This window comes from Takifugu flavidus, chromosome 17 (assembly GCF_003711565.1).
Source record: "Takifugu flavidus isolate HTHZ2018 chromosome 17, ASM371156v2, whole genome shotgun sequence".
Classification (NCBI taxonomy): Eukaryota; Metazoa; Chordata; class Actinopteri; order Tetraodontiformes; family Tetraodontidae; genus Takifugu; species Takifugu flavidus.
Window position 1 is genome coordinate 2254067 of NC_079536.1, and position 16152 is coordinate 2270218.

The window sequence follows — 16152 nt, forward strand, 5'->3', positions numbered from 1 at the left end:
AAACATGGAAAGGGTTCTGATAGGGGAAGGTGCCAGAACACCCTCAGAGCAATGCCAAGGTACCAAACCCAGAACTGCTCACACAGGGCCCTGCGATGAGCTGGCGACTCATCCAGGGGTGGACCCTGCCTTTGCTCATATGCAGCTGGGATAGGCTCCAGCACCCTCCATGTGTCCCCGAAAGAGATTAAGCGGTCAAGAAAACAAAGCTTTTGGTCTCCAAAGTCCCCTTGTGACTAAAAGGACCTCCCGATGCCTTTAAAACATGTTGCTTGCTAACTTCTCTCCACAAAATACATTTGGAAACTAGACTTCAGACTTCCAAAATAATTGGAGAAATAACTCAATTATAGTAATGACAAACTATGTTATATATACTGATGTACGTGATGCCATTTGAACATTACATGGATTGGTCTATGTATACTTCCTGATCTCTATGTTATATAATCACGTGTTAACAGGGACCGAGATGGGTAATAGGGGGAGAGGTATACAAGGAGAGGGAGAGGGGAGAGAGAAAGGGGGCGTCTAATATAGAGGAGACGTGTCCGATTCTAATCGTCATGGATTGATGTGAAATCCAACCAATCGTGGCGCAGCGCTCGGGTCTGAGCCGGAGCCGTAGCCGGGCAGGATTGGAGGACGATTCGATGGGAGAGAAACGGCGCACAAGAGTCGGGCGCCTCTCTCACTCGGCCCGTCGTCTGCACGCATGCACACAGTCTCTCTCTCTCCCTCTCTCTCCCACATACACACACATGCAAACGCACACACACACGGAAAGAGTACTGGCTCTCCACTAACCGTGCAGTCAAGCTCTGCCCTGGAGAGGATGGCAGCGGTAGGGCGAGCAAATTGAGAAGGTGAGACGGAGGAAATGAGAAATGAGGAGGACCAAACTCAAACTTGCGCCCCATTTTCGCCGTTGATCAGGTGCCATGTGCGTCCACGACAGCGCGCGCGGGCAGGTAAGAGTCGCGTTAAGTTCTACCGGCCGGATGCTCTTTTTGGTGGGTTGGCGGAGTTTGTGCATGTGCACCTGTGCCTGCGACGCGGTGCCGAGACATCTGGCACAGAAAATACGAGTCGTGTCGCTGCGCGCGGGTGCGCGCCCGCCCTTGTCGGACCGTGTGCGCAATGTGCGCTGTGAAATTTGTTATAGAAAGAGGACAGGGGGGGAAATGTGGGTGTGAAACGCCGAGCCGTTCTTTTATGCACATCTTTGGGTCTTTGCGCACGCTGCGTATCGGTGTTGCGCCTGACGGACGGGCTGCTCAGAGTAGGAGTTGGGGGTTCTATCCGATCCCTGTGCCGCACCACTGTGGCCAGTCTGAAATTTACGCGCACTGCAGGAAACAGGCGTCCATTCATTGACTGCAGCTCCTCCAGAAGTGAGGCTCTCTCTCCCTCTTTCTCTCTCTTTCTCTCTCTCCCCCTCCGATAGAGATCGGATGATCAGAGCAGGAAGATCAGCTGGGTGATCGCTCAGTTATCCGAAAGGCTTAAACAGTTGTGTGACGCGTAAACCAGATGATTAGCTGCCCTTTTTTATGTTGCATTGATTGGTTCCTCTTGGGCTCAGAGAGCCGCTTGACTGTCAGTTTGTTTTATTAATATTTGGCCGGGAGACATCTGTCTGCGCTGGTTGCAAACATATCCATGACCTCAGAAATTATTCCGCGGCGTGTTTGTGGGACAGAGTGTCAAGATAAGCTGAAGCGGGTGTGTTTCTCCACGTTCTGACTAATTTATGGGAGCTCTTGGTCTGCTGTGCTCTGACTCTGATGCAGCAACTGTACTGTTTTTTTATTTATTTATTAACACCCCCCCCCCCCCCCCCCCCGCCCCCAGTGTAACTGGTGCCTCGGGATATTTGAAGCTGTTACTGATCCACTAGATGTTTAATGGAGCAGGCCTACCATAATTTATCCCCATTATCAATTCATCTTGCAATTATTTTACCATAAAATTGCTTAATCGCTTGGTGTTATGTCAAAAAGGGAGAGATGTCTTCACTGTAAAATCAATTTGCAAGATAAACAAGACCAGAACGACACCGTTTCATGTCCAAGCTATATAAATTATTAATACTTACCCCAATATTCAGAATCTTTTCAGCATGGTTAAAACAGTTATTTAACATTCATGGCTTACACTTGGGCAATCTGCTTCACAGGACCCCTGCTGAGCTCCCAGCCATCCATCCATCATGTCAGTCAAGTTTTGAAGTGGTAATGCATTCCCATGTACAACACATTATCGCTCGCTTCTCCCCACATTTGAAAGCCGCAGGACTGAGACACATTTACAACAGCCCTGCTGGGATTGCACGTGGGTCCGCGCACGTGCACCAGTCGCGTCAGAGTATGTGCGAAGGCGCGCATTGATCACTGTTCGCATTAGGGTGTGTAAGTCTGGGAGGAAAGGCCTGATCAGGAGCTGTTCCTTCGCTGATAGGAATGTTTTCGGAAATTTCAACAGAGGCTCTGGTTGGCTGGTAAACAATCAAAAATGCATAAACAAACATGTTTACTGTCACAGAGAGGCTTTTTTAGACGCTTGCTCTGTCTGGAGTACTTTTTTTTTAGGAATGTAAAAGCTATGCGTCGACAGGACACGTTCATCCCCAGAGTTAGCCTGCTATCCCATTTTTCGTGTACCCCACACTTAAACAAAGCTCTGGGGACGTAGCAAAAAACAGTCAAATCTTTTATATCCAGATATGGGATACTTCAGTGAAGAGATTTATTTTTTTCTTTTTTTTTGCCAGCAGTCACAGGGGCCTACGAGGCCTCAAGGGTTCCCAACAGCTAGCTGTATGCTATTAGCGCACTCATCTTGGTCATACAATCACCCAACCCTTCAGACAGGACTAAAAGCTTTCCAGTCTAGTTTCCTGTTCTTCCCATTTGTGTCTGAAAGGTGTCTTTTCCTTTGAAGAGGTTTGCAACCAGGTGTTATGTTGCACTCGCTCCATCTGGAATGTGTTCACCATCTCCATATAACAACAGTAATAACCACACGTTTGTACGGCCAAATGAACAAAGCTCACACGTCAAAAAGAGGAGTCTTTTTTTTTTTTTTTGGTCCTGGACCGCACAGACCAAAACAAAACAATACAAAACGCGCCAGTTTTCCACAGTGCGACTGCCATGTGTTTATATGCAGACTGGACAGGCCCAAAATGTGGTTTGTTGATCGTGGAGCACATTCCAGGGGCCATTTAGATGATGAATCATGCTTCCCTCGTAACATCAACAGCTTTTTTTTTTTTTTCTACCAGCAAGCAGATAGAGACTGTCCAACGTCTCCATCTGCCAAGACTGGACGGGGCTTTCTCCAAATAATCAATGGATAAAGGATAAGGATAAAAATTGATCCCACATCGGGGAAATTACACGTTACAGTGGTAGCCCGTGGTGTACAAAACATAATAGTACTAAAAGAAAAAAGAAAAAGACTATTATATTATGTACATTACTATGTACATTTTACAGTATATACATAAATTAAAAATTATGTACAGAAGGAGTGGCGGACAGTGTGAAGAAAAATGAAGGTGCAAATAAGATGTGCAAATAAGACATTCCAGAGGTAGTTATGGTTAGTTAGTGCCAACCCTGGGTTATTGGTGCTACATTAAGAGTTGTAAATGACTAAGAAGCGTCAGGTTCTGTGATCCGGTCTTTTTCTTTTTCTTTTTTTAAGCTTGTCGTGGAGTTTAGCTGCTACTTTTACTGTAAGGTTAGGGTTAGGGTTAGGGTTAGGGTTAGGGTTAGGGTTAGGGTTAGGGTTAGGGTCCAACCAAAGATTCACTTGTCAGGATTGTGTTTTCTCACGCTCAGCATCAAGCATTGAGACGAGTTTTGTGTTTGGATTTGAATTTGACAAGTTCATTTGGTAGCGGAAGGAAATAGCTCCCAACACTATTTATGGATCCAATAGACACTGAATTATAAATGATTTACCATAAGCATTCACACTTGCAGCCATTTGAACTAACATAAACCATTATGTTGTTTCAGCACTGAGGCCCCTATGACCTTTTGATAAAGGTGAATTCTTAGCATTTTCTAACTAAACCTGGCGACCTGACCATTTTGTCAGTAATTTTCATCGCAACCCTCCTTTTCCACTTGTGATCTCCGTTTGCATGAATAATCAAACACAAGATGACAAAAAGATGCAACCAGACTTGATACATGATACCTGTTACATGATTGGCTGCCAGCGTGTCACCCTCACTGATCAGCGATCACCATGTCAACAGGTTAGAGAGCGAATGCCTTGGTTCAGGCAGCCAACCTTGATTCCCAACTTCTGGTTTCAGTCGAAGGTTTACTCACAGCCATTTTGATTGATATCAATGACTCGTCTATCACCAAACAAATCGTTATCATTTTATCGCCCAGCCCCGTATCTCAACACCACTTTGAGATCATCCCATTGAAGCCCCTTGAATTGGCTGATGGACTAACAAAAAGGCCAATCAGGGAACAAATGGAAAAGGGTGAAAGATGTTTCCCATTAACTCTAGATGGCGAGCAGGTGTGGGCACCAGTGATCAGTCAGAGCACGAGAACACCGTGGACATATCTGAAAAGGATTTTCTTCTTTTTTTATTGAGTGATTTTTTTAATTCATTTTTTTTAGAAGTTGTCCACTGCCCCCCTGTGTTATGAATATTATTGCTCCCAAGCTTTCATCAGTATGGGCGAAAGCAGCACGGGGATGATTCATGGCGCTCGTGTTGACAAATATCCACGCCGGAGGTTGAAGCTCCGATTTAAAAAAAAAAAAACAGGATGGTGAATTTAAAGCGAGCGGTATAAATGGCGCCGTCTGGCCGCATGCAATTTATTAATGCACAGGTGAGCCTGCCATTCAACGACGGGTGTGCTGAAGCAAAATCAATGTTTGCTCCCATTTGCTTTAACAGGAAGGCAGAGGCAACGTTCCGTTACTGAACATCTTCCTTTCTGTCTGCGTAGAGACTAAGGAAGTGCAGGGACTGAAAAATCCACACGTAAAAGGGACGCGATTGCCGCCGATGGATGTGGAGGAAATAGTCAACCGTACCTCAGGTATAGAAAGGCTTGGCAAATCATGGAAATAGAGCCGTTGAGCGTATGCACAGTTAAAGAGTTGGGGCGCATTCATCCTTTATTTGGAGGATGAATTGCAATTAATCACAGTATATTCCTTCTGCCTTGAGTATTCTCTTTCTCTGCATAACGACATCAGCGTAGTGGGTACGCCTTTTGTTTGCATTCAGCTCCTTTCAAAGGAAATCTGCGTCTCATTTATTTTGGCACATCCTTTAACATACATGCGCACCCTAACGCACCAGTGTGCAGGGAGTAAACTGGGCCGACTCTGGGAATCCTGCTCAGGGAGTTTTTAGCCTTGATCAATGGTAGTTATACAATGTCCAAAACCTGCACATTGAAGACATGCATGAATTATTTATCCTCATTTGCCTTTATTGCCTAGATTGCTTTGAGTGGACGCTCAACTCAAAAGGCCTTGTCACATCCTGACGGCGAGGGAAAGGTGAGTCACGCCAGCTACTTCCCAGTGTCACAGTGCAAAGAGAAACCCTGATATGTGGCGCTGATAAAACACTGGCGTGCAGCGGCGCCTGTCAGGCTCTCTCAGCCTTCACGTGTGATGCCAGGAGTGGGAATGCTAATGCTAAGTCTGACTGTGCCAGCGCTTTATTAGTGCGAGATGGCGAGGGGAGAGATGGACAGAGCGTACCTAATGATTCACAGATCTGAGGTGGATGAGAGGGAAGCCACAGGGAACTGTCCAATACAGTTAGAGTGACTACGGGTATGTTAATGCTGCTCGAATAACTCTGCAAATGGCTGTAAAAGTCCAACCTAAATATAGATTTAAAATGTAATGTCCACTCTCGAGAGCATATGCATGTAGTAGAAACGAGACTGGATCCTGTGGAAATATTGATTGATTTTGACAATCTTGTCCAAGAAAATCATGCGGTAACCTGTCAATACTTGACACTTGGAAAAAAACCAAATGATTCCCTCAATCCGACTAAAACTGGACGACTAAAGTGCATGTTAACGCGTTAGTACTACTAACATTGGAGTCCCCCTTATCCGACTAAGACTAATGTGATTATAGGCACATGCTCAACAACCACCAGGCTGGCATCTGACCAGAGAACAAAAGCAAGTCTTGAAATCACAATGACCACAAGGGAGGGCATGCGTGTTATCTGTACAACAAGTACGTACAAGATGAACAAAGCTGCGCAACGGTCCTGCTTGTTCGAAAATGCTGCTCTGCCACCTGGTTCCAGTTGTTTAATATGTGTCTAGTAGCCCAACTGGATGTTGGATGTTGAATTTAGAGTATATATATAGTATAGCTCGTTTCATATGTGCGAATGCATACATTTTGGGCCCTTCTATTCAGTAATGCCCGTATGCATAAATGGCAATTTCAGAATGTTCCACAGAAACAATTCTGACAAAGCGCAGGTAAGAAACGGACATTTCTTGAGGGGAATCTGCGACTAGTTCAAACATGTCTGTTTGAATTACTCATCATTGCAGCAGAGGCCAAAAGGAAGCTGGAAAACAAAAGTTCACCTCATTCTAAAGGAGCCAAAAGGTGGAGGTGCATTTTTAAGAAAATCAATTACCGGAGAGGATTGAATTAATAGTTGAGAGTTTCTCACTTCACGTTTCCCTTTGCGTTTTTTTTTTTTCCCGTTGAAGCCGAAGTCTGCGGCGTGTAAGCAGATTTGCGCAAAGAACACGCTCCAAAAATTTGATTGAACCGTTCGTTGGTAGCAACATCTGCCTGCCTTCTCGCCCAGAGGACCACGCTTGTGAGCCCGCACGCCGTTGCCAAAGTGCCAGGGAACGCGCCAAAATGTCACACAGCTCTTTCTGCACTGGAACAGATCTTGATGTGCCTAAACAAGTCGCCCACCCAATGCCGGCGGGGGGGAAGGGGGGGGGGAATTCTGCAATCCGTAAAAGCTGTAAGGTCATGTTTTTAAGAGCAACTATCAAACACACAGCAGATGATTTAATGCAAATCTGTTTTTCATTAAACCAGGCGCTTACATCTTACACGTGCGGAAATTAATTAAACACTTATCTCTCACGGGTTACAAGAACCAAGAATTACCTTCTGTTTGTATTCTCTGCTGTCTGCGCTGGCAGAAATGTGAACCACCGAAACCACATTCCCTTCAATTATATACTTTTTATGACAGAAAACGTGAGCGATCCCGCTACGGCTGCCACTATTCACGATATCTTCTGTCGGATTAGCTTGCGTAGGGTTGAACTAGCTTACCCTGTACAGGTATAGCACAGTTGGGATCTTTGATCTAAAGGTCACACTAGAACCTCATTATCAGCTTTAATCATGAAGATTATAGACGTAAATACATCACTGAGATTTGATGTTAATTATTAATAAATTCAACGCCATTTCATGGCACGTTTGTTGTTCTTCACTGAGCTCTCACGGCTGTTACTGAACATCTAAGCCTTCACTTGACATGAGAGAGGACACAGGAGCCGTCCTTCAGCTGCATTACAGTTTTCTATTTAAAGCACACCCTCGTGTTGCTGTGCATCACCCAAGGCTTCACGGCATTGGCTGTTTTCATGACAGAACATCTGAATGCAAGCCAGACAAATTCTACTTTTAAATTTATCATCAAGGATCTTCTGCTCAGTCCCACCAGAGAAGATTCTGTGGTGTGTGTGTGTGTGTGGCCTACATAACCATAATTAGAAATATTTCATCCATAGAATATGAGGTTGACTGGTGATCATGTTGTTTTGTTAATAATTTTCTTTTCCTAATGGACCCAAGAAACAATGACCGACCAATCGAGCTGACATTAAAGCAGCAGTTTGCCAGGTGCCGAGTCCCACAGCTTCCCCTGAAGCTTGATAATATATGAAATCTATCCAAATATTTAGAGGGATCCATTCAGGGTTATGCTTTGAAGTGGACTAATGCCGACCTGCATTCGCAGCGTGGCGCCTGAGCAGTAGTAAAATGCAACGTACCCCCAAAATCAGTATTTGAACAAAAAAGACTGAAGAAAGTCCAGAGGGAAAGAATCCCTGCTGGTGAACCAGAACAGACAGACAAAAGAAAGAATGTTAGTTGCTTTGCATTGTATTTCTGCCAAAAATTGACTTTATATGGGGGATTTTCACAGTATTTTTTTTTAGCTTTTAGCAACCATTGAAGAAAAAAACAAAAACAACCCCGCCACCTTCGCACCCCATGTTTCCACATATGCTAGCGCACCATCATGCCACCCAGTGACTAATGCTGCCTCCCTTCATCTCTGTGGTTAGCAGTTTATTCTGTATTTGGATGATGAGGTGGCACCTTTGTCTGTTTCTGCTATTAACACACACACGTCTCTCTGTGGGCACTCAGAAAAGAGTGTGGCGAGCATCTGTGGAAATCTCTTACACTCCATCCTCTCATGAGGGAATTTATCTGGCAGTGAGAATGCACATTTATCTGTGTATGAAATGCTAATGTGAGTAGCCACAGCCTGACTGTGCTGGAGAGCACTGAAGGCCTCTCTTTGCACTAAAAGCCACCTGCTATGTGTGTTTTAGCATGTGTCAAAAGACAAGGTGCACCACAGCTCTCCAGACTGAATTTAGACAAGCAGCGCCTGCGCCGTGAGTCAGAAACATTAACAACATTATGTCTTTAAATCCAGCAAATCCTTAATTTCACCAAGAAATCCAAAAAGCAATGAAGAAGTGATTCACCGCTCCATTCATGAATCGATGGACGGAAAATGTATCCTTCATTTTCTTTTTTTGGATTAACTATTCAAGCTTTAATCAGGCCAGTGTGGTCAAATTAGCTCTGTCTTTTTTATTCATGATTTGCTTTATTGTGGTGTGATTTCTGCCCTACACACCCTTTCTAATAATCGATACAACTAGGGGGTAAACGAAAGGCTAAAGGTCTTACTGTCCATGAGCACGACAGGCAAATGTTAGATTCTCGAAGGTTCGTCCTCTTCTGTGTTTCACAATGATTACACAGGCACACAGAGAGTATCGATTGGCCTTCACAATAGGGTGTCCAAGTTGTGTTTAGGGCTGGCATGGAATTTTCACACCTGATCCCTTTTTAATCCTCAAACCTGAAATGTGTCTCGAGCCCGCCGGCGGTTAATCTGTGTATAGCGTTGCCCATATATGCATATTTTATGGGTAGCGCAGTTTCAGGTAGAAGTGAAAGATGCCGATGGATTCACATGAAAATCACATTCAAGGGGAGAAAATGTAGAATTTCCATGAGTTATCCGTTAATATAGGTTGTGTTTATGCTCTATATTGTCATTTCAGTTGCCAGTACTCAGACAGAAGTACAGTTTTGTTCATTTGACTAATTGGTCTAAATGGGACTCTAGTGTAAAGTGCACTATTGATGGATCTCAGCACAACATCGACACCGCACAGTGTCTCCAGAATAAAATATTATGGCTGCCAGCTCCAGAAGATGATGGTGTGTGTTGAAAAATGATGTTTTCCCTTGCAGTGTCCAGCAGATGGGTGCTGTCTGCTCCTTCTTGGCACCACCTCCATATGATTAGAGCTTAAGAATCCAGTCATTAAACACACAACAGATGGGACTTTTTCCATCTTCCACTCAGCCGTCAACAAGAAGCCAAAAACACATACAGCGGACTTGATAGGTGCTGGTGTGTGCTCGGATTTGACAGAAAACGGAGAGAAAAGAAACTAAACCCCCCTCCTCCACCGATATAATTGTGGTTCCTTCACATGGCCTTTAATCATGAAAAATGGTGTCAGATGTTCCTCGCCTTCATCTCTCCAACCTTGGGCTTATGTGCGAGGAGTGGCCCATATTGGATTTGGGCTAATGGAAGCGGATTGCTCGGACAGATGGCGATTGGAGGATAGTGCATTGGAAGGACAAATCATTGTTGACTTTGGGAGACACGGTGGGAGGAGGTGACTGACACAACAGCCAGCCCACACGACTCAGCGGGAGTCATTAGTGCAATGAGCCTAATTACCTTCACTGCTAATCTGTGTTTAAAAACCTGCTTATTTATTACTTTTAATTATGTAGCAAACGTTAGAGCGAGATTGTAAAGGCGAGATCCCGATACTTTTTTGCACTTTTGCCTGTTTGCTCTTGGAAGACAGAAATGCACAAATTCTTTCAATGTGCCACATTTTCAAACCTTCCAATGCCTAATTGTGGCTTCAGTGTAGCTCTGTGCTGTTCCTGGTCTCTTTGTGTTGAGGGTTTTGACTGCCTCTGCACAGCAAATGCTTCTGACAGCTTGGCATTTTTGCTCTTGTATTTCACAGCTAACAGTTTCATTTAGTCAGACGGGCGCTCTGTATACACACACACACACACACACACACACACACACACACACACACACACACACACACACATGCAGCAGACACCTCCAACACCTTCATCAAGTTATTTTTTTCATTCTTAATGTCTCATCGCGTTTCTACAATTGGCATCTGTTGACCAGCAGATTAATGACATTTTGATGCCTGCCTTACCTTCAGGTTGAGTAGTTTATACACATTTAAATATTAAACTTTATTAACGTGTGCAGTTGATTAGAGTCTAAATGCCCAGGGGTCTTAAAGATCTTCATTGTTTTCCAGCCAGACAAAAACTTATTCAGAAAATTAGAACTACCGTGCATGTGAGGACCAGTTGCGTGCTTTGGAGTAACCCAGTTAATAAATCAGTCAACAAGGTGACAGTTTCGTAGGAAGAGTTACCTCAAAGCAATCTACACAAAAGAGATACATTGCAGATGGACATTTATCAGGAGGTAACAATGCTAACTAGCTAAATGAAGCAAATTCTGAAAGAAATCCTCTTATTTCTGCTTTATTGATCCAAATTGGAAGGAAATTGTGTGACCCAGTAATAGCAAACATGTTCAATAAACAAGTCCAAGTGTGGTTCCTGTTGATTGAGCCTTTGTGGAAGTCCTGCTTGATGAATCCCAACACCTGTTCACTTCAATTTTGAAGCATGTCGAGGTGGTGCCATGCGTTCTCAGAAAAGCCCTGCTTTTTAAGCTGATTGAGCTCATCTGTTTTCTTTCACAAATAAGGAACTGGCTCAAATCACCCGGCAGGCTCTTAGCTTTAGAACACTATCACCTGGGTCTTGTTTTTTGTATCCTGTATCCTGTTCTTATTTTGTGCACCATAGCCCTTCTTTTTAGTGCACTTTTTTAATGTGCCATTCTACTGCCAGCATATTAGCTTTTGAACGACTTTCAACCTGAGAAAAATTTTGTAAGAACATTTGGTGAATTGGTTTTAACCAATTAGGCACATTAGGCACATAACGATACCAGGTATCGGTATCGACCCGATACCAGCCTAATTTCAGCCTTATATTGGAACTTGTAATAGATGCCAATACCAGTCACTGTTACTCCAGGCAAAAACAAAAGGAACTTATGTTGAGCGTTCTTCAGCAAAAGATGGTGGTGCCGAGTTGTGACACTATGGTGAATCACAACCTCACCTCCTGTCTATAGCGTTTATACTACAGAAATAGCACGCTGCCCACACAAAGATGGCCGCCATCATCAAGGAAATGTCGTCGGTTTGGGAAGTGCACAACACAAACTGGTATGAAGAGTAGTTCCTTTTAGGCTTTCTGACAATCTGATTGGCTACATCGGATCGGCCGAGAGTGGTATCGGTACTCGGTATTGGCTAACCCTAACCCGAAACCCCTTGTACTCTGAAAAAGTGGTATCAAGCATCTCTAGTTTTACCTAAAATTTCAAGAAAACAGTTAATCTGTTGAAAAATAATATAATTTAGGGTTTTGTAACATACACTTTTAGAAGTTCTAATAAAAGTGGAATTGGTTTGTTCAGAGATATTTTATACTATCTAAGTATTTCAACAGATCTAAACATTATTAGTACTGTTTTTAAACAGGAGAGGGGTAGTTGATGACGAAAATCATCCAGAAGCAGGATCATACCATGATCAGGGGAGGGGACTTTGGTCTGACCCAAAGAATCCATTTGGGAGGGGGGGGGGGGGGGGGTCAACAATGATGCCGAGTGCTTTTCGGTGTGAGGTGGATGTTACAGATGTCCACGAGTGATGGGGTGAAACAGCGATCATCCTCATAGCTGCATTCACTGTGTGCTGCAGATGCACACAGCTGCAGCCACTCAGTGACGCAGCTGCCAAGGCCGCTTTCAATAGTGCGTCTGTGGCAGCACACGATGGGTGCCAGGCCTCCAGAGAGCTTCAGTTTCATGGTGCTGTTAATCCACAAGAGGTCAATTAAACAATCCATGTTCAGGCTGTAATGACTCAAAGGGATTTTGTAATGTGATTTAAACAAATACACATTGAACATACTTGTCATTTGTGTTTTCCTGCTGATGCTCGTCTCTTCAATTATCCCAGACTACAGGGGACAAAGCGGATCAGGTTTTCCTTTAGTCCTTAGGTAAAAACCAAAGAAATCCCTCTCTTTCTTGCTGTTTTTTTGGTAAAGCAGGTTGGTGATGTGTGACCTTTGCCTTTGACATGAGCAGAAATCTGATAACATGACACCACACGTGACAGGAGGACATGAGTTATTAATGCCAGCAGACAGCAGACACATCTAGCATGCGTTCCTAATGTGTCTTCGTATCACTGTTGAGCATATTTCCACATTTTTAATTGTGGATGTCGTGGAGAGCTGCTGGCTGCTCCCTAAATAACCCTTATAAGACAGCCTGGTTCTGGTTCCACTGTTCAAAATGTGGGAATAAAGAATGTTTTTCATCGTCCTCATTGAGGGAGGTGTGAAAGAGCTTAATGGGAAAGGAGTGTGGGATGTATGTTTTATGGTGCATGCTTTTATGCTGCATATATGTGGATATATAGTATAATATAATGTCTGCAATATGGAGTGCGGAGTCAGCTTTCTCTGGCATTATGGAATTCATACCAAGCATACATCAATTCATTACATTCTCGTATGACCTTCCAAAAACCACATCATGTACTCAGAAACTTTCAGTGGCTGTGCACCAAGCCAGGTGTGCCACTTTAGTGTGTTCCTGGATTGTTTTGCTCCCAATCAAGATGATAATCAGACAATAAAGGGTTTGATTGAACGGAGTTGCGGGAAGCAGAATCGAATCAAGGAAGAAATATTCTCACTGTATCACACCGTGACTCACCCAGGTGCCACAATTATCCGAGTGATGGTGGGACTGTGCGAGTAGGCTTGCTGCAGGGATGTGTTATTAAGTCAGAGGACAGATCTTACACCTGCTCCGAAGCAGACATTTTGCAACGGAGCGACTCTATCGTTGCACCGAGGGTTTTGTCGGTGGCTGAAAGAGGACAGCTGAGACCGGATTTGGGTGTTCTACCTATGCAGATGAGAATCTTCCTTCCAGATTACACATGTTCGGTGTGCAGTTGGGCGTTTATCCTCAACGTGGCTTTCATCCAACAGACTTTGCCGTCTCTTTCCCTACTTGAACTGGCAGCAGTTATTACTCATTACTGGAGCAACGACGCCAAAGGCTGCAGTCAATCGGCACTGTTTGTACGTAGTCGTTTAAAACACGGATATTAGTCAGGGATTTTCAGCCTCATCCTAATCCATACATGTGACAATTTTTGTATTTGCAGAGAAATATTTGGTGATTATCCGTTAAAGTTTGTGACAGTCGCCGCTTGCATGAAGGCCTCGCTTCCGTCTCCCTCTTATGTTGTCAAACGTATTGTAAAAACGCAGCGAGCAGCAGCCTTTGAAGTCTGTTGGCTACAAGATCCTATTAAATATCAAATGCATGTTTGTCCTCGCCATAATCCCCACAAAGCTGCTATTCTACTGTACAACTCTCAACATTGGACCAACTCTCCTGCACAATTTGTTACTCCTATATTAGTCATGAAAAATAGCATCAGCTTTTTACTGATTCCCCTTCATTTTCAGCAAACTTGATTAATATTGCCACTTGTTTAAGCATTTGGTGAAATTTCATTTGAAAAACAGAGATTGGCTGGAAATTATGGCTGGTGTATATTAAAATGCCTATAGATTTTCTTGGCTTGTCTATCCTGTTTGAGGTCTCTGGAAGGCTATCGCAACTGCCGATGGGTGAAGGCAGGATAAACCCCTAGAGGAGTTGCCAGCCCATTGCCCAATGTGAGCATTCGAGGGTTTGGTTCCTTGCTGGGGTTCTGGCATCTTGCCCTACTACCAGAACACTTTCCATGTGTTGTCTGCACTGGGAATTGAACTGGGAACTGTCTTCTTCTCAGCCCAGTCCCTCGCAGACTGAGCTACCGCCGCCCCTGTCTTACTTCTTATCAACTAAATTATTTCAACTAAATGTCAGAACACGTGATAATTCAACTGTATCCTGGCCTAGAATATCTCACCCGTTGTGCATTGAAACCTCCAGCACAAAAGATATCACAGTCTGTGTTGCTGTTGTGAATCTCTCAAAATATACCCTCAGGAACTCTTGTCAAAGGTGCCACAAATATTCAGCATAACGTTGCCAAACAAATGCCTGAGAGGTTAAACTAGGGAAATTTTCCATCGCGGGATTAAAGGTCACCTGCACTGGGTGACACGGTGTTTACTGGCCATTATGTAACCCCAAAGGTCACGACCAGGAAGTAACATTGTATCAAAAGCCCAGCATGAGACCATTTAAAAAAGATCAGAAACTAACGGCTGCTCCCACATCAAAATGCAGCAACGTTTAGGTTAATCTGCTTATTCTTTCCATTTTCTAATCGAAACATGAATTAGACCCCCTGTCTCCTAAAAGAGGGGAATTAGCGCTGTGTTATCGTATCTTCTTTCACCCAGCAGGGTGACCGACAACAACCTTAAGCCACAGCGTCTGCTGTCGGCTTATTTCCTGTCCCATTGACCCAGACGTGTGAGGCGCTGCCCCCCCTTGTTCACTGAAGTGTTGTGATGATCTATAACCACCTGTTCCACAGCGATCATGTGATGCCTGTGACTTTGGGGGGAAACATTTTGAAAGTGTACTCTAATTATAGCACACTGTCACCCACATATGTTGGCATGAGTCTAAGCTTATAGATGATAAAACAATAGCCCTGATAGAGAGACAGTTCTTGCATAGATACTATATCTGTTTTTGCATTAACACTCGATAGGATGCCGCCTTTCTTCTCTATGTGCCATTGACATACTTAGTTTTATCCCATGACGCTTTATTTTATTCGAGAACACAGATATGTTCGTAACCCCGTAGCCTCACATGCCTCACAGTATGTGTACCATTATTTTAAGTGTACTCAGCAAAGCATGGCAGAGATGATAAAGTCAGCAAGAATCTTTCAGTCTCATTTGCAAATCAAGTATCCCTCTCCACGTATCCTGCTGACTCGAGTTTGAATTCAGTGCTCCTTGCTTGAGTAAAGGTCTCGTATCTGATTCCCGCTAAAGTGATTCTGAATCGGAAACACAGATTTTCTGTGTTTGTCAAGGTCGGCGGGCACAATTCTCTCACTTGGAAAAAGATCAGAGCAGTGATGACAGACTTCATGCTTCAGTAGCAATAAAATAAAAGCCCTCTGACATTCCCACAATGCGAGTCCTCCATAAATGTGGCACAGCTGCACACGCAGGGGTAATAAATATTCTCTCAAACATCACAGGAGACCAACACAACTCGAGAGGCTCCGTAACAAACATTCTACAATGTTCCAGTTTTTTCGGGGGGGGGTTCGTACTTCGGTTCCTTTTTCAATTATGATACTGATGCTTTCTCTTTTCCATTTCACTGCAATCTAAAATTGAGCTCTGTCTTATACGTGAGTGACTAGATGATTGGGGCTCAATCACAGTAACTCCTCTTCTGTCTGCAGTATTTAGTATTCGCCTCGAATATTCGCACATGTCTCGGTGGCTGTAAAACAACCAAACCCAACCTTTCCAGGCCATCCTTTGGTTGCATGGTGACGGTGCTAATTTGCTCTGATTTATGACTCGGACCCCACGGAGCAGAATCACCAGTCACTGTTTAAAATGTGCTGACACGGAAAATGGTCTGATACTGGGCGCTTTTTTTCG

General features: G+C 43.9%; 1 protein-coding gene across 5 annotated transcripts in view; it reads left to right on the top strand.

Moving 5' to 3' along the window:
- Positions 1-680: 680 nt before the first annotated feature.
- LOC130513865 (cadherin-18) overlaps positions 681-16152 on the top strand; it is a 57231-nt gene continuing 41759 nt past the window's right edge. Inside the window, exons 1-3 of one of the 5 annotated variants that reach the window (XM_057013050.1) lie at positions 686-971; positions 4995-5087; positions 5497-5556. Coding sequence is in view for 1 of the 5 variants with exons in the window: in XM_057013053.1 (XP_056869033.1) it covers positions 942-971 (30 nt within the window). In the remaining 4 variants the exon portion in view is untranslated. Of the gene's footprint in view, positions 972-4994; positions 5088-5496; positions 5557-16152 lie in introns of all 5 variants that reach the window. The other 4 variants (XM_057013051.1, XM_057013052.1, XM_057013049.1 and 1 more) reach the window with 4 other exon arrangements.